This window comes from Opisthocomus hoazin, chromosome 8 (assembly GCF_030867145.1).
Source record: "Opisthocomus hoazin isolate bOpiHoa1 chromosome 8, bOpiHoa1.hap1, whole genome shotgun sequence".
Taxonomy (NCBI): Eukaryota; Metazoa; Chordata; class Aves; order Opisthocomiformes; family Opisthocomidae; genus Opisthocomus; species Opisthocomus hoazin.
Genome location: NC_134421.1, coordinates 13,529,088 through 13,556,481, shown reverse-complemented (window position 1 = coordinate 13,556,481; position 27,394 = coordinate 13,529,088). Strand labels below are relative to the sequence as shown.

Here is a 27,394-nt window from a genome sequence, read left to right as displayed (position 1 = left end):
GGCCATAACTACAAGCGGATTGCGTCCTTTGGACTGGAAGTCTGGCCCAGCTATACGCAGCCTCTTGGGAAGCTCTATTAAATTGCCTGGTAGCTGTAGGCTTGTATGAGCAGCAAGTGAGTAGAGCCTGCTTTAGAAGCCAGACAAGAAAACAGCCTCTCACTCCTGCACTTCCACAGCAAAGCAGAATGGGGAGGGAAATGCTGATGACAGCAGGGGATTCATGAAGAGGGAAAAAAACATATATAAGCCTCCAGTCTGTTTGATGATCTGTCTGTACTCAAAGTCACCTCCTCCTACATAACCAAAATAGAATTATTTTACAAATTAGAGTATCGAATTTGAAGGCTTCTTGCAAAATGCAAAAAAGGCTGAAAAAATACAATAAAGGAGCTTTCTCTTGCCTCATTCCATCATGACCTCCAGCCAAAGCCACAAGAGCAAAGCAAACCTCATTTGCTTTGTGTTGGAAGAAGCCAATTCCAGCATCACCAGAGAACCTCATCAAGAGAGCACAAAAAAAAAAAAAAAAAAAAGATAGTGAAGTAGAAGGTTCACTGCTGGCTGCCTTCCTCTTATACCCCTTACCAACAAACTAGCTCCCATTACTGGCAGTCCAAATCTCGACCTCTTGCCTTTTCAAAGTGCTCTGAGTAACACTGACTGAGAAAGAGCACCTTCTTGACACCAATCACCTCTACCAGTCACATAAATATCACATTGGAAAGGCCTTGTGCTTGTGATTACTTCAGCAGGCATGTTGGAACATTCTGGCTAACAATAAAAGACTAAATAAAAACAGGAAGGCAAGACTCCCAGATATCTTCCCTTTCCATTTTCTAACCAGAACTATGACATTTACTTTTGGCCTTTGTTTTACAGGCCCCAAAAAAACTTTCCCTGTCTGTGGCATAGCAAGGCTGTTTGAAGGCCACGCAAAAAAGTAGCAGGCAATTAAATGGCTTCACCCAGGCCCAAGCTCTACCTAAAACAACTGATCACAATTGCAGTTGCTAAATATTAACCTGGTTTCCCATCCCTGCAGATTTCCTTGCCACTGAGAGTCTGTATGCACAAGCTGAACTTCTTGATCTCCAACACTGCAAAATAAGGAGTGATACAACTCTTTCATACTAGACAATGATTGCATCAGACCTCCCATCACTTCAAAAAACATAAGCTGCTCTAGAAGGGCTTTACTTAGGAGAAAGTTAATCCTCCCAACAAGACCACAAATTAAAAGACACAAACTTGCGTAAGAGAAGCAGAACCAGGCTTGTGTTTGGCATTTCACCTGTAGCTTCTTAACTAGATACAACTTCTCTGATGGCAGCAGTAGCATGCATTTTTCTCCCTCCCCATATGGTGCATCTCACCCTATCAAAGCCCCAGCTCCCTTTGAAATACATTAGAATCAGAGAGAAAGGAGAGGTCTCTGTTAGATAAGAAACTGCAAATTCTCTTTTAGGCATTTCATTCAGGTTCCTATATGCAATCTGGTTGACAACCCTTCAGCTGCCCAGCACTGCCTCTGCACCTAGCCCTGATGGTAGCTCCCTTGCTTTCCCATCATACACAGATAGTCTATTGGGAGGATAGAGGAAAGACTGAAAGCAGGAAGAAGAAAGGGATCTAAAATGCATTCATGTGCATTTATAAGTACAATCTTTTAGATCCATGTGTAGATGGTATGTTTCGTGCCACAAGAGACTAGCTTCAGGAAATACCTTGTGATAAACACAGAAAAGCTAAAGGAAAGAAAAAAGAAAGAAAACCAACATCTGTTATTACTAGCTATTACACCTACTAAACTCAGGGAAGCCAGGTAGGCCTAAGAGATTAGCTAGAAGAGGCACAGAGTGCAGCTAGTTGAGTCACAAGAGTTAAACACAAAGCTAAGTTAGTCTTACAGCTTGCATCAACAAAACTTTCTAGGTTTGCTACAGGTGTAAGCAGAGACAGCACAGACTACATGATGAGCATGCCTACAGCTTTGAGAAACCTCTAGTAACATAAGAGAAACCAATTCCTACCAAATAGCTATTTCTCGGTCTCCTTTTGGCAAGCTTTTTTTTTTTTTTTAAACTTTCCATTTAAATATTTTTTAACTGGCTACTGAAAGCTGAATTCAGGCTAGAAGCAAAAGGCAGTAGGCAAGTATCGAAGTAAAGGAAGGAAAAGTGATGGAAGGGAGGGGAAGGGAGTGCCTCATGAGCAGAGCTCAGTAGAAAGGCACCTTGCACCTCTCTCCAAGAGATGTTTTCAGCAGAGTGCGTTTTGCCTCATTTTGTGCCACTGACAACTGCCAAAGAAAGAAATGCTTTCAGCCAATGTTAGCAGTGTTGGAAAGATGGTTGTCAAAACCAACACACAAAAGCACTTCCAAAAGCCAGCTTACAACAGTGGATAAAAATAACAAGCATATGACTCAAGCTGGTCAGGCAATGCTCAGCTCAAAACACCTTTTCCATTTTCTTTTGGTCTACATAAGATTTGTGCAGCAAGATTTAGCTCAGCCCTCACTTCCAGATCAAGTACTTCTAGATACAGTACATATAGGACGAGTGGAAGCCAGGCTGACAGACAAGGCTCTGGTTTCTCCTAGGACTTTGGAATTGTTCAAAGGAGCCACAGGTCTAAGCGTTCCATTTGGAGAATATGGCAGAGCTGAAGTGAGACCAATTAGGGGCAAATGGAAACCATACGTGATTTTAATGAAACAAGGAGCTGGTGAACATGGCTTACTGCTGCAGGAGCATTTACTGCCTGAAAGGAATGTGCATCTGGCATTGATCGTTTCCCAACCCATCAAGTGAACAGTAACATGGAAAGCAAACTGGAGCATATGATGACAGATGAATCGCCTAAAGTAGTACAGTTGGGGTAGCAGCCTCTGCAAGGAGAAAACATTTCCTTTGCCTGTGATTTAGCAATACAGTTGCAAGCAAGCCTGACCTTCCATTTCCACAGAATATGATAATGAACGACAAGAATGAGTGATAGAGTGATTAAAATGGATCGACTGGTATTTTAAAGAACCTACTACAATCACAGAAATCCTATTCTGATTCACACAGGGCAGACACTCGCTCCCTTGAGGTCACAGGCACTGCTTAAAGAATAAAGTACTGCTGATCCTGAGCATGGGTAACACACAGTCCTCAAATGTGATGTCTGTTGCTGCAAATTTTCAGATGATGTTACTTTTACACATACATCAACACAGGTATGCAGTGAGGAGATTTGAGGCTGAAGAGTTAGTGTAGACACACCCTTTTGTTCCATTTTTTTCTTTTTGACTGCAAATTTCCCAGGAAGTTTAAGTTCTGCTGAGAAAGAAATGTCTTGAGCCTGCACAGCTGTAGATAAGTTGCTCTATCGGAACACTGCCATTCCTTCTGCAAGCTGTTGTGTTGCAGCTCGATGTCTGGTTCTCAGAACAAAACCACGATCTTCCTCAAGCAGCCAAGAGACTGCTCGCATACATCACAAGAAGGGGGAGAAGATGCTGTGATCCAGCACTCAACTACATATACAGTGAATGTCCAGGGCTGAACCTGGTAGATGCTACTTTACATTTCATGTAACAGCGAGACATCTGCAAAGCCAGCTACATAGGACTGGCATGCCTTTGCTCCTTAGTGCTAGATTTCCTCTGTGGGATATCCAGAGTTAACAAGCATCATAAACTCACCACTCTATTTTTCAAGGAGGCAACAGAAAATTCTTGAGCCAAATCTGCCTATTCATTAGTCTACATGAATGCACTGGGAGCTCACATACAAATGGTCCAGGAGGAGGAGGAAGTGCTGCTAAAGAGAACATCTGAAAGCAGTTTTCTTCTGCACGTTAGAAATAGGGCAGCTCTTACAGCCCATGTAAACCTTTCAAAACAGGGAGTATCAAAAGCCACAGGGCTGGACACTCCCTGCTTCAGCAACTTACTTCAGAGGACTCTCCTTGCTTCAGCACCTCGCCCAGCTGGGACGGGTGCCAGCATTTTGCGGGGAGGCTGCACTCCACTGATCACATGGTTTACACTCATTTTTGCACGTAGGAGCTAGAGAGGAAGAACTGTTTGGGAACATGTATAGATTTCAAGGGTACTGGGTGGGCCTGCAAATTCCTTCCTGCATTAGAAAACTTGCATTAAACTGATAGGCTAAGCAGCTGTCCACGCCAAAGAGGTAGACATATTTAACCAGGTCAGGCCTACGTGTGCTGCTCTGCTGTTCCTGTTTGCACTGGATCTGACGGGACCTAGTGTCAGGCCCGCCTGACCCTGGAATGATACCTTCATTCAATCAATGAATCAGTACCTTTGCCCACCTTTGCCCACCATTCTTGAGCCATTATAAATTGTTCAGCAGCTGACAGGTTGTCAGCTGACAGCTGCAAACTGTTCACACACACTGGATGTGTTCAGGACACAGTTCTGGTTTATCATAACGCTTAAGGAATTTAGTAACCGCCCATTTTATTAATGTCTATTATGTAACCACAGCCATTAATACTACATAGCTGAGCTTAGCTACATTTACCCAGAAGTCTGAGCACCACTTAAAGACATAGGTGTAGCACTGGGATCCTGATTCAGTGTTCATTAAAGCAAGCAGAAAACCTCCCCGCGTCCTGAATGAGTCTCATGTACCACAGTTCCCAGTCAGACTACAGGTCAAGGTCAGGACAATATCAGGGCAAACCCCACACTGACCAATTTGCCCACCTATCCAGAATTTTCCAGGATCCCATGTAGTGCCCTGTCATAACTGTGTTCCAAAACATCATCCATCATTTTGGACCTTCAAAGGGATATCAAAGGCCAGAAGTTTTGACTCTTGTGGGAAGAAAGGTAAAGAAAAAAAAAAAAAGGAGAGTGATACGAGGCATCTCACAAGAGGTAATGAGAAGACCTGGAAGTCTAAGAACATCTATAACCAATAACTCTTTACATGAGTAACACAAATACTGCACACTGTACATCCTCTGGCTCTGAAGATGCAGGGTTTTCCCTGTGCAAAGACAGAGCACTGACAGCAGAAACGGTAGGCAGACACTGGCCTGTTACCTTTGCTCTTCAAACAGTTTTCTCAGAAGTTCCCTGACTGACAGACTGGCTGAAGTTGTTCCATAGGAACTGCAGTGGACAGCGAAACGGTGCAACTATCTCATTCTTTTATTACCCAAACTTCCTTGATACAAACTTTTCATCAAAATATCATGTTTCTGAATAGCCCAATAGGCCATAATGAGAACAGATCTCCAGAAGCTGTGTGACATTACTTGGACATTCATGTGCATCCTGGTCCTCCCAATGAAATACTAGTGAGATATGACTCTTAACTAGACTTCTGTAAGCACAGAGAACACACTGAATGGTTAGCAGTGCCTGTCTATCACCAACTGCTGATTTTTTTTTTTTTTGCACACCAGATATTTATACAAATCCAAAACTAACCCACACATTCTTTGTCAGTATTGCTAATTAAGTGGGGTTTTATATGGAAATTCTCAAGTCTGACTGTATGAATCTGACAGAGATTTACTTTAAGTGAACCTACCAGTCAGTTAGCTCATCTGTGCTACTGGAGTTTGAGAACTTCCTAACATATTCCCACCAAAAACTTTCACAAACTTCCAATATGAGCGAGGTAAGCCTACATTCAAGTAGCACTTCTTAGTTGTCCTTGTAACTTTGTAGAGAAAAAAAAAAAGTCACAAGATATGGTTGGATAGTCATTTCACAGTCACCCTGGTATGGCACAGTGAATGCTATTTCTGAATGCTCTAAGGCCATTAACTGTTTTGGGAGGCAGAAGTTCTCTGGACACTGCACTGCTGTGTGTTTACAGATAAGGGTAATCATTACCAGGGTACGCACTGAGCCTGACTGCTTCCTGCCTGTCTAGGTCTCCTGAGGCATTACTGTAACAGGACTATTTTGGCAAAGTAATGAACCACCCTCCCAAGAGCCAGCTTTTCAGGGCTCCAGTTCAGCTCACACCTGGAACAAAGGTGTAAGCATGTTTAAACATTGACAGGGTGGGAACTAACAGAAACACAAGGGGAAATACCTCGTCTCAGTCCAGTGGCAGCAGCACAACCACAAACTTTGTTTGTTCATTAATGCAGCAAATCCAAGGAGAACTGCCCATGGCCAAGGAAGGGTATCTAGATTTGTGTTTTAAATGGAATTCTCAGCATTCAGAAAAAGTAACTATAAACCCCAGAGGGCTAGTGAACTGGAATCTCCCCCAGCTTGAGAGGTAGCGTGTAACCTGATCAAAAATCAGCACTTCCAGAAGGGGAAGCTGTTCCTGTTAAACCATCAGGGACAGGACTGATAGAAATGTTTCTGGAAATGCTTTTTCCTGTCAGGAAACGTGGTTTTAATCAAACCACAAATATCTAAGTAAAGCATCAACTTCAGCAAAATTGTTTTTCATTTTTCTTCTCAGAAGAACTGAGACCTATTTTCACCCTGAATCAGCAGTTCTTTTTAGCTGCACTTGAAGTCTAAATGTTGATGTGAAATGACACCTTCATTCAAAACGGACATTTTGAATTCACCCTTCAAAACATAAGATTCAGAAGTATCAGAATCACTTTTTCCAGAAAATTCCATGCCAAAGACGCTGATATTTTCATTTTCCCCTCACACTTCGGATTGAGTACATTTCCACCATTTCAAAATTCTCTATGGAACAGCAATTCCAACCCTCTCCAGTAAGTTTCTAGATTCCTCTTTCACTGTATAAATTAGAGGTGACAACAAGCTCTAATGACAGAAGCAAGAGTAAATTCCATTTTTCCTCTTATTTTTCAGAAGCACTAAGTAAATTCATACCAATGAGAGCTGCAGGTGCTAAGAACTGGCATCATTTCAAGAAGTAAGCCATTATTCCCTATGATCTCAAAGACTATCTAAACTAATATAAGCATTCAATGTCAGAGATCGGTCCTTTAATTCACTGTGCCAATAAAAGTCTGTCAACACTGCAGGCTAAATGAACACAGACATACTAGGGCCATCTTTAAAAAGCAACTTAGGATACTACAAACACACTAATTTAACCTGTTCCTCAAGTAAAACATTGGCTTGCTGAGTGCTTGTACTTTGAGATTGCAGGCAAGTCAGCAAGTCAACTCCGTGACAAATGCCTTCCTACTCTCTTTTTCCTTTCTAGCTGTTTCCAACATTTTGACACAGTATTGTTTGATTGCAGGCTGCTTCCTGAAGCTGCTTCCTTCAACTGCCTGTTGAACCCAGGGGGAATCTTCCCACTGATTTTAACTGGAGCAGGATCAGGCCCTAAATGAGCAGTAGTGGAATCCCTAGACTGGCGGACTGAACAGCTGTCTCTGCCTTTCCGAAAGAAAAGAGGGAAAGTTATTCCTGCAGCTGTTTTTCCCCCAAGTGTCTTCGCTCCCAACTGTAACAGGACTAGAGGGAGGGGGAGAAGGTGGAATTTTAATAACCTATTAAAAAGGAGTATGGGCCATTGGGTAGGAGCTCTTTCAGTTCTACTCAAGCAGGGTCACTGCTGCCAGGCTCAGACAGCCCTAAGGGCACGGGAAAAGTCCTCTTCTTGTTTTCACATCTCATTCACAGAATGGATAACGAGGGGGAGGGAGGAATCAGCTTTAGGGTTAATTAGCACCATGAACAGACAGCTGCATTGTCATTAAAAGTTCAAGAAGTCATCAGGGTCATCACTGAACTGCAAGATGTACACACACGCACACGAGGCACACGTCTAAGCCCGGCTTTTCAGCAGCCTTGCTCAGCTCTGATTTTCCACTACACCAAGGGAAACACTTTGAGTCAAGAACACTGAACTGTTGTAGCTCTCAGGAGAGGACAGAAGCACAAAGGCACTCCCTCTGAATAGCAGTTGTTCATCCCCTTGGAACTGCTTAATTTCACACTTAATACACCAACTAAGAATAGTTACATAGCTTTCTTCCCCCGAGAAAAATCAGAGGTGTGGTTACCAATGTGTAGTTTCATGTCTGCTTCTAATATTCTATGGGATAAGCAGAACCCCAGTTAACAAAACCAGACTACTGGTGCACGCTGTTGCTTCCACAAGCAAGGAAGCTGAGGAAGTACAAGTGCATATTAGCAAATCCAGAAATTAGTATGTATGTATAATAATGAAATGAAAAAGCCTCTAAAATGACAAGGACTGCTATTAATAAGCTTTGGAGCAGTTCTAGCCTCAGAGAGTCACAAGTTGGCTTAAAAAAAACCCCAACAAATTATCCAGCTATGCAAAACAGCCACAGATTACATTCTTCTTGCCACAGTTCGCAGTAACATTCTCTGGTAAGGGAATTTAGTGAAAATGCACCACGACAAGCAAGGATTCCCCTGCCACCTTCCAAACAGGGCAGGGAAGAAATACAGCCTTGAATTGTTGAAGCATTACTGCTTCTACAGAAAGCAAATTGGCATTCCCTGGTCCTGCCAGCTGCAGCTTTGCTGCCAATACATTCTAAAACCAAAATGGGGCTGAAACCACTATCATTACAGTGAAATCTCACAAAAAAAAGTAGTTTTTCTTTTCTGGGTGAACGGAACACAGATCCTGCTTGCTCTTGCTATTAAACTGGCAGGCGAACATGTAGCTAGCTCATGAGTGTATAGTTCCATTCAGTGCTTGGTCTTTGCCAAGTGAAATTACTCTGGAAATACAGAAACAAGACTTTTTATTTTAACCATTATAGCTCTGTTGATTCCCGTGTACACAGGTTGTCCACATTACTTAATTTCAGTATGTTTATGACAATATAGCTGTTGCAGCAACTCTAGTGGAGATGTTCTCATGAGGAAAAATTATAGAAGAGAGATATAGTTCAAAATTCAGAGGGGAAATAACATGTATGAGCATTTCAGATCTAATTGACCAAGTTAAGATGGGTGCTGTGAGCTCTGATGATTTCATCACAGAATGAAGTCGAAGTGGGCTAAGCAGCTCCTCCTAGAAAACTCCTCTGAATTCTTTTCGCCCCCTTCAGGACTCCGGGTATTTTTTTGAACAAAAACTGCCTTTTTCATATTTTTCTACAGTGTAACCTGGTGATGCCTGCCTCAAAGCACCACCACAATAATCTCTCAATAACAACTTCAGTGAATCTTTCCTCGTTGGTCCATACATACACTGAGGAATATACACTGCAAGGAACTCTGCCATGTGCCGACCTGATGAGGGCTTGATGAACAAATATAGAGCCTGCACAAAAATGTGAACCCCCAGGGGTGCCAAGACAACCATCACCCTGGGACCCTGTTCTGTTTGCTCTCCTGTCCTGTCAAAAAGGCAGCCTAGGCAGAACGTGTGCAGGCAGTGTTGTCAAATTCAGAATAGGGGAGCTTTGAACAGCACAAAGGACAAAGTTTACGTCAATGGCTGAAGCTGCCATACTGCATAAAAGACAAACAGGAAAGCAGTTTCTGAGACAGGAGGGAAAAAAAGACGCAGTGCTTTCCTTTACCCTACCTCTTCCAGCCTTTAGTACTGGAGGAAATCAGTATGGGAGAAGGACATTCAGAAACAAATATGAGATCTTGCACTGACAGGAAGGAACCTATTGGCCTGAAAACTTTCCGGTACTAGTGAAAGCTTTGTTTCCCATCCAGCCACATACACAGGTGCTGTCTGCTTCTTTCAATCTACACTATTTCTTCTACCAATTTAAACATGGCATAGGAATAAAGGCCAGCAAGGACCCGCTTCCCACTTTGCTTGCTGCTTTTTCAAGAGTCAGTCTGTTGGAAAGGACAAGTCTCCCTGAGATCAAGCTGGCAGTGCTACTCCAGCAGGCTTCTGCTAAACCACACAACACAGAGGGATGCAGGGCTCTGTAACACAGGATTTATTAGTCCTAGCTTTACAGTCCCATAATTATTTGGTGTCAAGAGAATCCTCAGAACAAAATGTAAGTAAATTCATGGTTCCCATCCTGTTGGCCTCCCAGTCAAATAGAAAAAGAACAAACCAGAACACACTGGGAAACTCAAGAGATAGCTGCAGCTTAGAATGCATGTGGGAGGTTGGTTAGACGTTCATATTGATAACAAAAATAGACTCCAGAGTTAAAATAACAAATGCCTTTAAAGAGTTTTGGAAGGAAGTTAAAACTGCAGGGTTTGAATCAGTCTCTAACTACCGGGAATTAGGATGACAGCGGCAGAACGGGGCTACGGGGAAAGTCAGACTACCCCACAGCAGGCTTCTGGGAGGTATATTTTATCAGCATCAGAACTCCAGCCTAGCTGGACTCACTATCACAGGTTCTGCTGCAGGGTGCTTGTTCCAAAGTAAAGGTGTTAAAGCCCACATACTGATAAGGGTCGTTGGCTGTTTGCCACCAGGTCTAGTTGAGCTTCTCTCTGAATGGATAATATTCCATTAAAACCTTCCTGTGATAATTTTGGGTTTTAAAGTGCCACCTAGGAGTTCTGTCTGATGTTGTGGAATCCTCTGTTTCTGTGCTTCTTCGTAAAGCTGCAAACTGTTACATGGTTGGGTAAAAGCAGGACAGCTGCTTAATTCTATTGAAAATATACTGTCTGTAGAGAAGATGGAAACAGACTTACTGAAGTTTCCTTTTTATCTTGATCCTCTCAGGAAATAACCAACTAAATCCTTAATCCCCTACCCTCTTGGGGTAAAAAAGGGTTTTTTTTTTTCTCTTGGGGAAAAAAAAGAGAAGGGAAAAAAAAAGAAAAAAGGGACAGGCGCTGCTCTTCATATTTAGAGAAGTAAAACACAGGGCTTAAGAATTCATCCTGCCCTTACCCCCAGCACAATCCTTTTCAATACTGATGCTCTTGCAGAGGAACTGCTGCTCTTGTCTTCCCACGCTTCTCTGGGTTTGTGATTTTTGCCCTGCGGGATGCTAAGGGAGGGACCTGTACTCTGTGGCAACTGAAGTACAGTACATGACAGATACTTAAGTGCCCCAGAGGTCACTTTGCTATTTTATTTCCTCTTGGAATGATCTTCTTCACCAGTGCATTTAAGGTATTCATTACTGCAAGTGCTATACTTTTACATGCAGTGTCGTCCCTTGACTAGTGTCTCCTGTTCCTTCTTAAACCTCTTTTCCCCACCCTCCCTTCTTCCAAATACCAGAAATTTTTCAGCTTTTAGCTCTGAGCTATATGTAGTATATTATTTATTAGAGGAAATTGTTTACTTAGAAACAGGCCTATGTATCCTATTCCAGAGGTGAGTATGATAAACAGGGAGACTGTTTCACTCTTAAAGGACTCCCTCCATTTTCCCAGGGAAATTTAAAGCAGAGGAGCCAGCAACCTCACACTTCACAAGCTAAAGCAGAGGAGCCAGCAATCACGCACTTCACAAGAGCGGGTCTAAAGGCTGTTTCATACGGTCACCTCAATCCCCTTTAATCCGCAACACGCATATCTCTAGACCTATGGAAAGCAGGCAGGATATTTATAGCAGCGTCAGAAGAAGCAGGAAGTAGGAAACTGGGGCGGGTGTTTGGAAAGCGTATAAAGGGCTTGGAACAGTGGGGCCAGCCTGGAACTCCTTTCCTCAAAAGAACACGGAGCTGAAGAAGTGTCTGGGGAATAGCTGGTTTTCTACAGATATCCTCTGGCGCTCTGCTCCTCTACCTGCTGCCTTTCCAACACCAGCCATTTCCTGCCTTTCAAAGTCAAGTGGAAGTTTTCCATTCTGTGGTTTTCCTGTCTTGGTACAAGCAAGCGCATTTTTTCCCCCTTATATTTTAACTGTTTGGAGACCAACACCAAACCCTGCTCACTAGGGGGAGAACTTCCTATTTACAGCTGATCGAAGAAATTTGAGAGGGCTGATTAAATGTCAGAGCAAGACCTCTGCTTGTTCATGGATTCACTGAGCATGAGAGACTGAACTTGTTGTCTGAACAAACGCTCCAGTGCTGCTCTTTAGAAAATTAACAGAGTAACGTAATGCCCGCAGGCCTCCCTGCAGGCTGCACTGCAGTAACACCAAATACAGTGGGAAATATGGAGAAAAGGAAACAGATGTTGAAGTCCTCATACTGTAATTACACAACAGCATGAGGGAGTTAAAATTCATGTCCTTCGGTCTAGGCCAGCAGGAGCTTGGGTCATTTTGAACATGGCCTTGTGGAACAGAAGTACTCCTGTTTCCTGTGTGCTGTTGTGGGATTTATGTTTTTTTAAATGAACCACCAGGGAGCAAGAAGTAATAACACGTTACGTTCACGCTGTTGCACCTGGTGTAGCCATCACTATCTGTGCAAGTACTGTGCACATTTGGTGCAATTTATCTGCTTTGCTGAAGTACAGGTGATCGTGCAGGCAAGCAGAAACCTGGGCCATTTCATGTCAAAGTCAAGAAATTAAGAAGGGGTTTCCTTTTCATTCTTGGGCCCTTTCACATACCTTTCTTTACCTCCCCAGTAAACTAATTCCAGGCTCCTAAAAACCAGCAGGATTACAATGCTCTAACTCTTCAGCAACAGATGGGTAACTAAGGAAGACTTGATTTTTGATTTGAGTGTGCATTTTTGTCAAGAATCAATAACAACCAGGTCTTGAACAATGATGGCGCTGCCGTTTGCATGCTCTTTTATGTCCTGAGTGCAGTGGATCAGGTTACTACTTCACATACATCAAAAGTACCTTCCAACAGGATGTTACATCTGGCTTAATTTCATTTGCTTCTCCTGCTGCACAATCTGCATCATTTTCCTGCTAAGCTGTATTTTCCTTATAACTCCCCTGGCAAAAATAAAAGGAGCCCAAGCACTGCACACACACCTATGCAACTCGCGCTTCTTGAAGGGACTTTGCATTCGTCTGAATGGAGGAAAGCAACAGCTTGGCTAGAGTCCAGATAGATTAAAGTGTGTGTGCTCTGTCCATGGCCAGTCCACCCAGCCATGCTTCTTCAAAGCCTAAGCCTTGATTACCAGTTAGAAATAAACATGCTACAGGCTGTTAAGAGATCAATCAGCAGAGCATTGCACTGTCTTACGTGGGTTCTCCCGCTCACGTGCTCCCTGAAACCACAGTACCCATTTGCCCTCCTGGATGGATTAGATCCACGTTGGGCATGTCCCACAGTTTCAGATGGAGTGGCCTGCCATGTGTCACAGCTAATTATTCTTCTTAGCTTGACCAGCCTGTATCTAGTTCTTCATCAGTGCTTCCATACAGCGCTTCTCCCTTCTCCAGTAATCCTCCTTCTCCTCCTCACACTCTGAGACTAGTCTTTGAAGGGCCTTTGCCACTCCCACAGCTCCTAAATAATCTCTCCCATCACAAGTTTTCCACTGAGCTTATTTCCGTGATCATCCTCTTCCCCCACCTGTAACATGGACAGAAGCTTTCAGAGCTGAGCCCACTGACACAGACTGCCAGTTCCCCACTAGCACAATCCAAGACCTTATCCCCAAGTTGACAACGGCCTCCCCGACATTCTCTCTGAGCACTGCTCTCTGGTGCTTCCCGGTGCATTTCAGTCCCAGGAGGGACACCCTGAATCGCCATCACCTCCTTTCTTCCTAAAACAAAAATGAGAGTCTACATATCAGGCAAAGCATTGCTGATATTTGAGGAGGTTTGATGTTAGTTTTTGCATATGCGTCTCTGCTACTTAACTTGAGTTTTATTTTCTCTGTACTGTTTCTAAGCACTGAAATCGCCCTTTGGAAAGGTCTTACATAAACACTAGCAGGAATTTGGACTATTCATAGTCAACATTTATTTTACCAGCACGCAACTCAAAAGACTTCTATCTTGTTTCCAAAAGACTCCCAGAATCTTTTCTAGCTGGCAGAAAAGTTGAATAAATAAAATAATCAGGGTTGTGTAAAACTACTTGCATTTTTATGTTATTAGATATTGTCAGTTAAGGCACTAAATCTTCACTCTGGTCACTCAAGGGAACTACTTCACATTACAGTAGAAGGTTAACTTTTTTTTAACAATAGTCTTAAGCATTCTAGCATTTGTAGCATTTCTCTCAGAAACCTGAAACCATCCACTCAAATCCAACTCTGATACAAGATGGTGAAACACTGCTGGGACCAGTGGCACTGCACCTGCTTTACACAAGTTATGAGGCTGGTCCAGTATTTCCTTTCCATATTGATAACTGGGACAGATTTAAATCTAGTGTAAGCGGGTCCAAATCCATTTAACCCACCATGATCTCATGACCTCAGGCCCAGCACCACCCTAGTACTTAAAAATTAGAAGAAATTTGAAGTTCGCTGGTTAACATTCTTATAACGCTGGTGGCAGAGTCACCAGTACACAAAGCACTGTTAATTTTGGCATGCTCTTCCAGGTATCTGCTTTAGAGAAAGTGTTCTGGGTTTTAATAAAGCGCCAGCAGTGTGCTTCCCTCCTCTGTGCCCCAAGTACTTAAATACAGATGGTTACCAAAGAGGTTGACCTTCTGCTCTGCTATTTGCAACAAGCATTCAGTGCCACAAAGCTGAGGAAAAGTGAAGAGAGTCTTGCAACAGTTCCAGATGTAGGCAGCTGCTCCGATCAACCTTGTCTCAGAGAAGTCTATGTAAGGTGTAGTTAGCTGGAAGAGCAGTAACAGTCCATTAAAGCTACACCAGTAAAATTTCAAGTGTCACATGTGGAGGCTCTTCAGAGGTTTAGATAAGCTACAGTAGGCCTTTAAGTTTAATGAACTCTGCATTTGCTTAACTAATTGGTGTTGAAGGTCAAATTTTCCTCTTTTACCTTTTACACTACTATCATTTCACCAGTATTATTTGTTTCCAATTTATAACATGTGAAAGACAGAATCATAGCCTGAAAGTCTAGAGCAATAAGCAGCACATCAGAGCAAAAGCCTCTTCGCCTTGAACCAAAAAAAAAAAATCTCATCGTTAAAAGGAAACTCAACCACATGCACTCCAGACACTATTAGGACTGAAATTAGTCCCTCCACTTAGTCTCGTTCAGAGCTGGCAAGCATAGCATGCCATTGGCCCTGTCTGCTAACTCAAACCAAGCTGTCCTCTCAGGTTTAATAGCTCTTATGAGCTTCCAGAGAGCATCTGGTAGAAGTTTCATTTAATGAGAAGACCTCCTGCCCAGACCAAACAGGCTCCCCTCTGCAGTGATGCGTGCCTGGTTGGGCTACATAAGAGCACCACATGGTATTGGAGCTGCGAGGAAAAAGAAATACGACCTCACACAACACTGTTACATCACAAAACTAAATTTTCACCTTAATAGCTTTAACATCCAGTTAAGACCAAGGTGACTCACTGAGTGGTCCTACTCAAGGCTCTTTGTCCCACCCACCATGACTGTCAGCAGGATTATGCATGAGTACAGAGATCCATTTCGTCAGATGCCAATCCAGCTGCCATATCTAAGAGACTCTGAAAGGCCAGGACTAATTGTATTTAGGATCTTGGAAAATGTGAAGTCCACCCATGAAGCTGAGAATGAATGTGTCACCTTGTGCCACTTCTATGGTCAAAAAACTAAATCTGCTCATCCTGAATACCAGGCATGAAGAAAGCAGGCTCTTTCCCACCCCAGATGAAAACTGATGTTAAGCTAAAAAAACGCTAGTACTGCATGTGGTTGTGCATAACTATGTTCCCACCAGCTCGCTTCTTCCCAGAAACATCAGAGGAGCAGTTGGCAGATGGAGAGTTCTCAATAACAGGTGGGAAATCAGTGAAAATAAGAATGAAAGAAATGGCTACATTAGGCAAAGAGCTCTAAGACTCAAGGTTAGAACATCTGGCTCTCCGCTGGCTCAGAGGTCTTGGTGGAGTTACTTCCTGCAGGAAATCTGGAATGAGCAGATGCAACAGTAAAAAGATACCAAAGGAGCCTTATATAACATTCTGCACTACATCCTCCAAGCAGTAATTTCCACCACATCTTTTTTAATACATACATTTGGAGAAGTAATAAACTCCAGATCCCAAAAGGTCATCCCTCTACTTTGCTATGGACTTTAATTGCAAATAACTAACAAGAACAACAAATAAACAACTTACATTTTTCACTTCTATTAAATAGGACGATCCAGTTTAGAATGGTCATCTTTCTGTCAAAACACATGCCCAGGCACAAAGAACATCCTCTTTCACCATATTTTTACCATGGACATTAGAATTCCATGAAAGTGAAACAAATCTCCTCAGTTTCCTCCTATGTAAAATGAAATTCACAGTATTTTTTTTTAAGCTTTAAGGGGAATTTCTCAGAGTTCCTGCTTCTAAAATGTCTCAAAGGGAAGTCCAGCCTAAAGTGTAACCACATCATTACTTCCTCAACAAAAGCCTTCATTCCAAAGTGAATACAACACTTTTGTAACCATTACCATAACATGTAACCCACAAATTTGTTTGAAATTTATCTCACGTTAAAATGTTGGTATAATAACTAATTGCAGCTGGTTTATTCTTTTTAACTAATTTGGCAGACCCTATGTGTCTGCCTTAAAGGGTAAGACAGTACATGTGACCTCACTACAGGGTCCATGTCAAGTCAAAGAATGCGTGTTCATAATCTCATGTATGATCAAGTTATTCCTCTCTTAGCTTATTAGTGAGAAGGTGGAATGATCAATTCAAGCAAACCAGTGAAAGAAAAGGACAAGTTTTCAATAGGGTGCTTAGACTTTGGGCCAAACAAATTAACAAGCTTCCTCCTTCTCTGCTGTATTCCCATGTGATGCTCTCGGTTCAAAGGAGGCTGGCCACTGCAGGTGTTATGAACTCAGTGCTATGGGTACGGCAGGATGGAGGGACAAATGGCTTCCTTAATGTCAAGGGGCACCAAGAGCTTACCTTCATCTCCCCAAAGCTTGCCAACTCCACTCTTGGTGAGCTGAGGTTATTAGAACAGAGAGGGGCACTACCCACTGGCATCCTTGCTGAAAGAGGCAGTTCTTCCCTCAACACAAACTACAGAAAGGAATGTTATTTTGAGCTCCTTTGAACTTAGGTAAGAGACAGCTAGTAGTGCCATAGCTTTCTTGTGAAGTATATGCACGAGATGAAAGCGAGATAGGTGTGGAGTGGACAAAGTACTTTCTTTATCACTTGCAGACTAGTTTGTCAAAATCCAGCCTGCAATTTCACATATTTTTCTTTTTTTTTTTTTTTGTTTTTTTGTTTTTTTGAAGGGGAGGTGGGGCAGAGAGGGCCAGGCAGGAGGTGTTTTCCCCAAACCTGTGAATGCAACATTCAGCAGCCAAGCTCAAAGTTCCTGCTGCTCCTGCAAAAAAAAAGACAAACACACCCTTTTCATGTCAGCTATGTCCAGCTGGAAATGTCACAGCTTTGTCACAATAGCACAAAGCATGCCTGATGTCTTTTCTTCCAAAAGGTCTCTTAATTCAAATAAAAGAAAAATACTCACATCTGGAAGGGGTCATAGGCAGGGGGCAGGAGTGGAGGAAGCAAAGTTCAGATGGCAAGTCATAGCAGTTGCTGTTTGTCTTGCTGTTTGTCTAATTATTGTACTGCCTGTTCTGGCACTTATCAATCCAGTTAAAGAAAGACAAGACTTAAAGCAGCAATTTTGCTATTGATTGACCTCAGAGGGCTAGATGAGACGCACCTCTTCACTTTTGCTCCATTCATCATGCTGGACCACTCAGGCTGAGTGAAAAGACCCCTTGTGACCAGTCTGGCAGTAGTTCCTCCTTTTTTCTTTTCCCTCTCTTTTTTCAACAAAGAAAAAAAAAAAAAATATTGTCGTGTATGGAGTCCAAGCTTCCTTTAGAAGACCACAACCTTCAGTTTCAAAGGATGTACATATTGAAATCCTACCCTTTCCAATGGGTTTATCTGAGCATCTGTTTCTGTAAAGATTAAAACCTTCTAATGGCTGCAGAGTTGAGAGGCTGTATCAGAACTGAGCCACAGGAAGATCAAAAATTAAATGTCTAGTGAGATCAGAGTAAAGAAGAGACTAAAGCTGAGAGTAGGACTTCACTGGCAAGGCATGAAAGACCAACAGTAAGAGTTTGCATTACACTCCTAAACTAAAAGTTTTCTCCTTCTTCAACGTTCAGCGCTTCTGAAGATGAAAAGCCTCTCCTAGACTGCCACCTAGCTAGTTAATTTCTTGCATTGTTTTAGGAGCTATTTTAAAAAGCTCTTTTGCTCCAGCCCTTACTGCGTCGGCTCCTCCCTTTTCAGCTGGTATTTTGTCAGGAGTTTCAAGAGTGATAAAAATTTGCTGCCAAGTCCCTTTCTTACCCACAATGTGTTTCATAACCCAGCGTGTAGTTTAGTCTGTCTAAACACTGCACTAGTACACTGCCATCAGTTTCCATGGAGATGATTAACTCCTCCAAAGCCAGAAAGCTTTACTGTGCTTTTTGCCCTTTCAGCACATGAAGAACATGACGGCATTTACTAAAATCAGCCTGCAGAAACGTCACATTTTCCAGACAGTTCTAGCAAATGTAAGGATTTACGTTTGCCTCAACCCACCACAGAAAGCTGCAGTCTGAACCAAACTTGCATTTAAGTGATCTACTAGAATGAATTGCTCTTTGCCCTTGTGCTTCTCCTCCTTTGCATTGCTTTGATGTCTGAAGGCATGACAGCCCCACTGACATCAACTTTTTGAACTACTATGTCTCCGAGCAAAGCCAAGACATGAGATATAATGAAGAGTCCACAAGGGAGAAAGGAGAGATGCAGGAGATGACTTTGAACTCAACCAGAAATCAGAATAGCAAACAGAAAAACTTTGTGGTCCAAAGTTTAAGAGCACTATTATATGAAACTTTGTAGTTTATCATACACCTAGTCACTTCTGTGTCTAGCAAAAATATATTGTCTGCGTATATTCATAACAAAAATTTATTTAACAACATTTTAAGAAGTTGAATTAAACTGAAAACTACCCTTAATCTAGTATAACATGACCTAATCAGAGCAAGAAAGTAGACCTTCTCCCAAAATGCAGCTAATGAGAGCCACATGCTGTCATCAGTTTTAGCTGTGGAAAAATGGTTTCCTTATCTCACTTTCACAGAAAGGACGATCTCCCTGGTAGTTGCCACTTCGGTGGCACGGTTGTTGATCCAAACTATGAACACGGCAACAGAACTTTGAATACTGCCATTTCCTGGAAGAATTCCCCAGTATAAAACTATTTTATAAATATTTTCCAGGCTATCATCACTGAAGTAAACTGTAACCTTTCCAGCACTTCTAACACATAATGTTTTTTTGGCATTCAAGAGCAGATACACTACATAAACTAGACATGAATAACCAGGCACAACTGCAATTTCTGTAGAAGACTTCAAGGCAAAAGAGATTTTTTGGGGTTTTTTTTGCCAGTAAGCTTGGCTAACTTGAAAGAGCCACCGGCAGGGTTCATAGCAATAGGTGCATACCTGCTGCAGTGAGAATTATATTCTATTTGGCTTCCACAGCAGCTGCCAGAAGGATTTCTTTCCAGACTCTGCTTGGAGTCAGTACGGTGTGCGTATCAGCAGTGCAAAGTCCCCCAACCTCTTTTACACTGTGCTACTAAGACAACCACAGAGGTGCAGGAAGACTTCACTCATGCAGTCCACTCACAACTGCTGAAGTGACAGCCTGTGTTTACTGTTCTGTGGGTATGTGTCCAGTGTTAACTCAAAGGACACAAATAATTTATTTCATATACTTTGCCACGGGACACTTACCGAGCAGCAACCGTATTTGGCTACAACTAAACCAAAGAACTTGAGATAAGAGTCTCCATTACCTCCTCCTCAGAGATTTTGAGTGTTCCCCTTGTCCCCTACCTAAAGTTAGTGCAGTGAAGACCCCTAGGGATGCTAAAACCCATAGCTGAGAACATCAGCCACGGCCCAGTAACAGCGTTTCAACTTCCCAAAAAGCAGGCGTGTTCACGCCCTTCCCACAGCTGCAGAGATCACAACGCAGCATGCAGAAAGCACGGACACTTGTCAGCCGCTCCTCCAGCCCTTCCTGCAGCTCCCCGCGCAGCGCAAGCCCGCGTCAGCCGCACCTCCCAGCGCCAACCGCCACGGGCGGGTTCCCCGCTCGGCGGAGCTCACCCTGATCCTGTCACCGGGTTGCGGAGCAGATCTCGGCTGCCCGCACCTCCCATCGCCCTTCTACAAGCCGCTCTCACAACTCCTGGTTCCTTCAGTGTTCCTGGGAGCGGCTGGCGCTGCTGCCGCGGGACGGGGCAGCCGCCACCGCACCCCTCTCCCCTCACGAACCCGGGCACAGCTGCGGAGCCGTAACCCGTCTCCCCGCCGGCTTAACCCGCCCCACCTCCCTGCTCGCTGGGACGAAGGCTGACTCGCGGCGACAGCCCGACCGCTGCCGGGATCCCCTCGGGACTTCCCTGAGGCGCGGGGAGTCCCCCCCTACACACTCCCCTCAGCCCCGGCGGGGCCGCTTCGCCGCGGACGGCTGAGGGGGCGAGGAGCGGCGGCCGGCCCGCGGCACTCACCGATGTCGGAGTTGCAGAAAGCGTCCTGCGGGTGGATGGGGACGCAAGTGCAAGCCTCCACCACCAAGTCCCGCAGGCTCCAGCCGCAGAGGAACACGACGAGGAAGCTCAGCCACGCCGTCATGTTTCCCCCCCCGAGGTGCCTCCTCGCTTCTGCGGAGCGGGAGGGCGGCCGCTCGTTCCGCCGGCTTTACTCTCGCCTTCCTAACACCCCGACCGACCCCTCGCACTACCCCTGTCGCTGGCTCCGGCAGCGCAGCCCTCGCTCGGCGGGCCGGTGCGAGCCTGAGGGCACGGCAGGTCCGCGGCTGCCAGCGGCTGAGGGACGAGCGATGGCTTCGAGGTGCGGAGCTGCGCTGCGCCGCGCCGGGCCGTGGCGCCGAGTTATAGCCTCGATCGCGCCCTCTCGGGCTCCGGGGGCGCCGCCGCCGCCGGCCAATGGGAGCCGCGCATTACCTCATCGGCGGGAGAGGCCGGCGGGCCGGGGGCGGGGCCGCGGCTGCAGCGCCTTATACGGAAGAGTGCGGGGAGCGCGGCGCGGCGCGCGGGCGGCGGTTGGGCGCCGCAGGTAGCCCGGCCGCTCTGAGGAGAAGTCCGCGTCCCCTCCCGCCGGGGCGGGTGGTTGGTTGGAACTCTTAAAAACTAGTTGTACCTCCGAGGTATCGGCGAGTATCTGGCCCCGGCCCCGGGGAGGTGTTCCCCCCCAGCCCCAGTGAGGACCTGTCTCCCCGCGGCTGCCCCGCTCCACGCCTCAGGGTGCTGGAAAACACACGCGGGGTTTGTTGCCCGCTTGGGAAGCCTGGGCTGTTTCCCTCGGTACCCTGCCAGCTGGGTTTAAACCGGAGGAGGTGAAAGAGTGTTCTGAAGGGCTCGCAGAAAGCGGTCAGAAAAGGCGGGAGGAGTGCAGTGCGCTGCTGCTTCTCCTCTTTCAACAGGCGGTGAAAAGAGGACGGAGGGGAAGCAGGACAAGACCTAGCTGAACTGTACACCAGGATTTCATCCTGCGGTTTTTAATCCCGCTCAAATGCTCCTTTCTCTCCACCACCACCCATTGCTTCCTCTGCTCGGGGCTTTCGGTCAGAAAGGGGTCACAGACTGCTAAAACCAAGCTGGAAAAGGCAGTGTCGCCTCTGCCCAGGCCCTCCCAACATTTAATCTCGAAGTATATTTCAGCAGAGCAGTTTTAGTGCAATTTATAGAAGAGTCCTGTTTGTTTTGTTTTCCCTGATCCCCTTTTGGATCCGTAAACTTCTATCAGCTGTAGAAAAGTAAACGTTACAGAAGAGCTGGGAATGTAAGGAAGGAGATTTCCAGCTGCAAGATACAGCCAGCCTTATTATCCTGCAAAGGGGACCAAGGGGTGATTAATCACAGTATCAAACCAGTGTATATAATGTCAGAGTACTTTCCACGGGGTTTACAAGACTTAGGCATGTCTAGTTATAAATTACGCTGGTATTAAAGGCCAGGCACCAGCTGTCCTAAATTTCTAAATAGTCAGCTAAGTCTTTAAATTTACAGTTCTGCTCCATCTGGGTGAAGCACAGCCTGCCTACACCTTTTCTTTAATCATACCATCCATATAAAATTAAAACCTCCAGTTTTATGGAAAGGCAGGCTTTTATTTGGAGCATCGGTACACAAAAGCTTCAGGATGGGTGTTGCTCGTAGAGATCAAGGTTACAACGCTACTAGTGGGAAACGCAGGTTCCTACCCTTGCTGTGACACAGACGACCTTTGTGAGAGCTTTGGCTCGCTGTGCTTCAAATCTCAATCCATGTAATGGGATAATAGTGACAGGAGCTTCTCAGGAACAGGTATTAGCGAACACACTGAAAAAATTCGATGGTTTTGAAGTGCTAGCGGGTCATATCAGTACGTATGAGTCAGGGTATTACACAGGACAGTCAATTTAAACATGTCAGTGTCTGAATCAACATGAGAAGCCCTACGTGCAAAACTCTTTAGGTCCTCGAGCAGTCTGCTCCAGGTACTACAGCTGAAGTTCAACCTGTCAGATTGCACTGTTGTTTCAGTCTCATCGGGTGTAAACAAGAAACAACACTGACCTCAGCAGAGTGACATGGAAGAAAAATTAGGTGTTGTCTGGCACTTTCATTTTTTCTTTGTTGTTGTAAAAAGTTTGATATCATGAGCATCATGATACACCTGGTCTATCAACATCTCAGATCAATATCTAACAGAAGCCAAGTTATTCCATAACCGACACTGGTGTAAATAAGAGAGAGTTTGGCCCCCACGCAACCAGATTATAATCACAGTTCCAGCAGCACCTCCCTTTGCTCTCTGGCCAAATAACTCCTCTAAGTATGTTTCCTCATTTCTGTAATAACACCTTTCCTGCGTGTTCTGAGGACTAACAAGATGAACACCTTGTAATAAGCTTTAAATATGTTGGGTGCTGTGTAAATGCGAAGAGTGACTGTAACACACAGACGCAGGACAGGTTCAGAGGTGACTGAAAAACAAACCTTTCAGTCATCTTCTCAATTTCTGAAAAGGGAGAGGAAGAGGGCTAGAAGTTACTGCAGTTACACAGGGCCCTCCAAGGCATGGAAGTAGTTTGTTTACGGTGAGAACGACCAAGCTTGTTAAAGTAACACTGAGTTTATGCGGATTACAGGAACAGGTTCACTCTTCAGATATAACCCAGAGAGGTAATCTGCAATTACTTTTCAGGATGAAAAGGAGTGCCACAGCTCGATCCAGCAGCAGGGCACATCCGCTTGGAAGGGGTGGTGTGCAAGGCTGGCTGTGTGGCAAGGCTTACCCCTATCTTCTAGACCATTGTTTGAGAGGTGATCCAGAAATGTTTTAATGCATGTATTGGCATTGCCTGGAGTAGTAGTACCTGTGTTCCATCAGTTAGGGCTTAGCTGATTCACCTGCTTTTTTGACACCTAGGGTTTTTTTTTCAGAGATGAACTTCTCTACAGTAGTAGGGATGCAGGTTTTTCAACCAGGACTGGATACTGTACAGTAATAACAGTATTTGTCACTTAAAGGGTACATTTCATACACAGATACCAAAGCGCTTTATTTTTGTAAATCACAGGTAAATAAAAGACAGGAAAGCTCAGTCGGGCCAGGGACCTGCTGGGAGGCCTTGGTTATATCATTTAACCTGCTTGTATGTTCATTTTATTGTCTATAAATGGACATATTGTATCTTCTCCTCTGATAATATCTATTAGATATCTGATATTAGCCTCTGTCCTTTGAGACCTACCAGTAAAATGCCCTCTGGAAGAGCCAGGCAGGGGTTCTGAGTGTTAAACAGATGACAAGATTTTGATCATGGGATCAAAGTAACACAGAAAGGCAATGAAGGAGCCGAAGGGAGAACTCTCTCTGAATTCCAGCTCTATGCCCTGTCTGCATGGGAGAAACCGCAAAGGGAAAAAAGGAAATAAAACCTACCCTTCCTCTCCTTTGCCTAGATAAAACTTTAAGCCTTATATGGCCATAAGAAATGCAGCAGAGGAAGGAGGAGAAAGTAAAGACCTGGATCTTCACAGGAGAAGATCAGAGCTCACGTTCGGTGAAGGTCACCAGATACTGAAACCGGGCCGGGCCCACGCCGACCGCCGGAGCGGGGCTGCCGCGGAGCGCCGGGGCGGTGCTAGGGGGCGCTGCTGGGCAAGGCACGGGCGCGCTCCCCGCCGGGACGGGCTCCCCGGAGGGGGGGGTCGGGCGGACCTCGGGGGGGCTGCCCGGTGCGTCCGCAGGCACCCGCTGCGGCTCACATCAGGAGCGCCTTCACAGCGCCGCTTTGCTCCCCCGAGTCCGGCTGGCGGCTGGAAAGGGCCGCCCCGGAGCCAGCTGCCGAGGCGGAGGTAACAGCACTTCGGGCTGTTCCTTCAAGAAGCAGAGGGTGCTGCTGTAAGTGAATTCAAGGCCCATTCACTTCCCTTCTGACCACATTGGGAAGAAATTTTTCACCATGAGGGTGGAAACACTGGCACAGGTTGCCCAGAGAAGCTGTGGCTGCCGCCTCCCTGGAAGTGTTCAAGGCCAGGTTGGATGGAGCTCTGAGCAACCTGGGCTAATGGAATTTGTCCCTGCTCATGGCAGGGGGGCTGGAACCAGATGATCTTTAAGGTCGCTTCCAACCCAAACCGTTCTGTGATTCTATATTTCGTTGTGAGGGATCCAGGCGCTGGCAGAAAGCTGCTTCTGAACTGACGAAAGCACCTGAACCCAAGTAGTACAGAAAAGCTTCATCACACTACAGGAACTGCTGGCCAAAAAACAGAGAGAGGAAAGAAAGGCAGGAAGAAAGGAAGAGAGGGAAGGAAGGAGGGAGGAGGAAAGAGACACAGAAAGAGGAAAAGAAATAACCCCACTACCACCACCAGAGAAAAAAAACCCTGACACATGCAGTGGCTGAAAACACCAGCCCGTGACCAGACCTCAGCTGCCTTAAACTAAGGACGGCACAAAGTTCAGAGACTTCAGCCTGCAGTCCAAACAGGCCAGCCACCTCCATGAACAAGATGTTCATTTTAAAAGCTTCCGAAGTATGGGCATTTTTCCATTTTAACTTTTCCACAGTAACTTGACTTGATTCATGAGCATGGAGTTCTGCCATTAACATTCTAAATTGTCCAGCTGCCAAGTTGCTCAAAAGCCTCCTCTTGTCCTAAAAACTTTTCTCAAAGTTGACGATCCTCCTATCCTTTACACCAGCTCAGCATCACACCCGCTAGGAGATATCATTGTTTTTCTGCCTTTATGCAGCAGGTGGGAAAGGACAGGTGCTTTTCAGAGCCCTTTTTTACAGCGCAGCCACACCATGTCATAGGGCAGAACAGAGCAGTCACACATTGCATCAGCAAAAGATTCTCGTATTTCCTGATTATCTGTTTCTTTTTCAGAATGTCTGTTTTTCTGACATTGTCCTTTGAGAATACTGTTTTTTTTAAAGTGTTCTTATTTGCTATGATTTATGTGTGAAAAAGGTTGAAAAAAACTCCTCTATTAATTCCTCTGTTGTATCAGTGAACTTCATACACTACTTTAAATAAGAAGACTCTTCAAAAATGTCTTTGATTCTATAAATACATACAAAAAAAATTCATTTGATCTCTTTCTCTGAGGTTGCAAAGGAATTATGTCACCTTCCTGTCTGCAAGCCAGACATAGGTAACACTCTATCCCACCCCAAGCTTTTAATCAGAGGTACACCATTAAACCTTCATCAGCTCTAACGGTTCTATACTGCGTTCAGTCTTCAAGGATCCTTTTACAGATTGTGCTTACAGAGCGCGCCCAGCCTGGGAGCAGACCATAGGCACCATGTGTCACCAGGAGTACTACATTATAAAGGATTGTAGAATATGAAATCACCCTCTTGGTCATGCGGGGGTCCTTAAATCAGGCTGTGATGTGGCATCAGCTGCAGAAGGGCAACGAGGAAATATCTTTTAACAGCCTTATCAAGCTGAAAATGTTTCCTGCACATGACTGCGCTCTTTGGCCCCAATCCAGCAAAACACTAAGGCACATGTTCAACTTTAAGCACACAAGATGCTCTGCTGAAGTCAACGGGACCATTTACATGCACAAAGTTAAATATAAGCTTAAGTGCATTTCTGGATCAGGGCCAAAGGGCTCAGTACCATGCAGGGTTCAAGCCAGGAGGCCGTGATTAGATGGTCTGACAGAGGCCGGGGGGGGGAGGACACGACGTGATTTGCTTGGCTCTACCTGCCTGTGCCTCATTCCAAGCAATTAATTTTCTCTCATTTTTGTTTATATTAAGTTTTTCCATTTCTCTTGCTTTGCTTTCATGCTGCTGTAGCCATTTCCAAGCTGAAATTTTGTTTTTCTCGTTTAAACCCTTCTAAACTGCATCAATAGCTTTAAGTGACTGAACAAAGAGATTTCAAACAGATGAAGTGCTTCAAATGGTAACAAGAGCTGGTGTTCCCAGAGCTTTGGAGGCTGGCACTAAGCAGAGAGGAGAGTGAGAGCGATTGAAAATCACTTTTCTGTTGTTCCTTTGTATGAACCGGTTTCTGGCTTATGCAATGCACAGTAATTAAAATGACTGGAATGCCTCACATTTTTAAGAGAGCTTTAAGGCAGCTCTGCGGCATTGTGGCCAGCAGAGTTCATGAGCAGATTCACGGCTGCAATCAATGTTTGATGCTTCTATCAGCGTAACTTGCAGAAGACAATACCTCTGTAGAGGTCTTGGAGGGGATTTGGGGGAAGAAGAGGTAGACACAGAACAGCAGTAACGTCTGCTCCCTGCATCAGCTCCATGAGCAGCTATGGGGCAAGCCTTCCTTTCGGTGAGATGAGAGCCTGAAGGCTGGTGTGGCCATCAGAGATCTCTTCGCTTTCTTTCATTCCAGCCTTAACGTCCTGCCCAAATTCAAGTGTGGGACAGCACTTACACATCCTCTGTCTCTCACTGTAGTATCAGTTACTCATAGTGCTTCCTCCTAGGTACTGTACAGGAAATGTTTCTTTCTGTGAGAAAGGTTCTGCATTTGAGCACTGGCCACTGCAGTTGCTGGGTTTATTTTTGGGGTCCAAACAGCTCCCCGATGCCTAGCAGGCAGAGAGCCTGGCAGACTGGCAAGTCTCTGCTCACAGCGGGTTGCGCTCACTGTAATCAGGTTTACTCTGCTTAGCAGTGCTAAGGCAGTGTCTTGCTGCTTTTCAGACCTCCTGGCACAGCCCACAATTTCACTTTCCTGTTTTCCGTTTTTGTCACTGAAGGTGGCTGGCCACTGCATCTCTCAAGAGCTGGCCTGGCTTCTCACAGTGATGAGCGGCCCCAGAGAAGCAGGGGAGCTGAATCCAGCCTCTCCCCGGAGGGGAGTCAACTGGCCTGAGGATATGACCTTTTTGGCATGTTAAGAATCCAGATCCTTCTCCCCTCA

General features: G+C 44.9%; 2 protein-coding genes across 2 annotated transcripts in view; one reads left to right on the top strand and one right to left on the bottom strand.

The window, feature by feature from the left end:
• The window catches only part of TIMP3 (TIMP metallopeptidase inhibitor 3), a 40,054-nt gene extending 19,185 nt beyond the window's left edge, over nucleotides 1-20,869 (bottom strand). Inside the window, exon 1 of the mRNA XM_075427941.1 lies at nucleotides 20,477-20,869. Within this exon, the coding sequence (XP_075284056.1) occupies nucleotides 20,477-20,600 (124 nt within the window). The 5' untranslated portion in view covers nucleotides 20,601-20,869. The remainder of the gene's footprint in view (nucleotides 1-20,476) is intronic.
• Nucleotides 1-27,394, top strand: part of SYN3 (synapsin III) — a 202,229-nt gene that overhangs the window by 89,244 nt on the left and 85,591 nt on the right. The gene's annotated exons all lie outside the window — the stretch shown is intronic.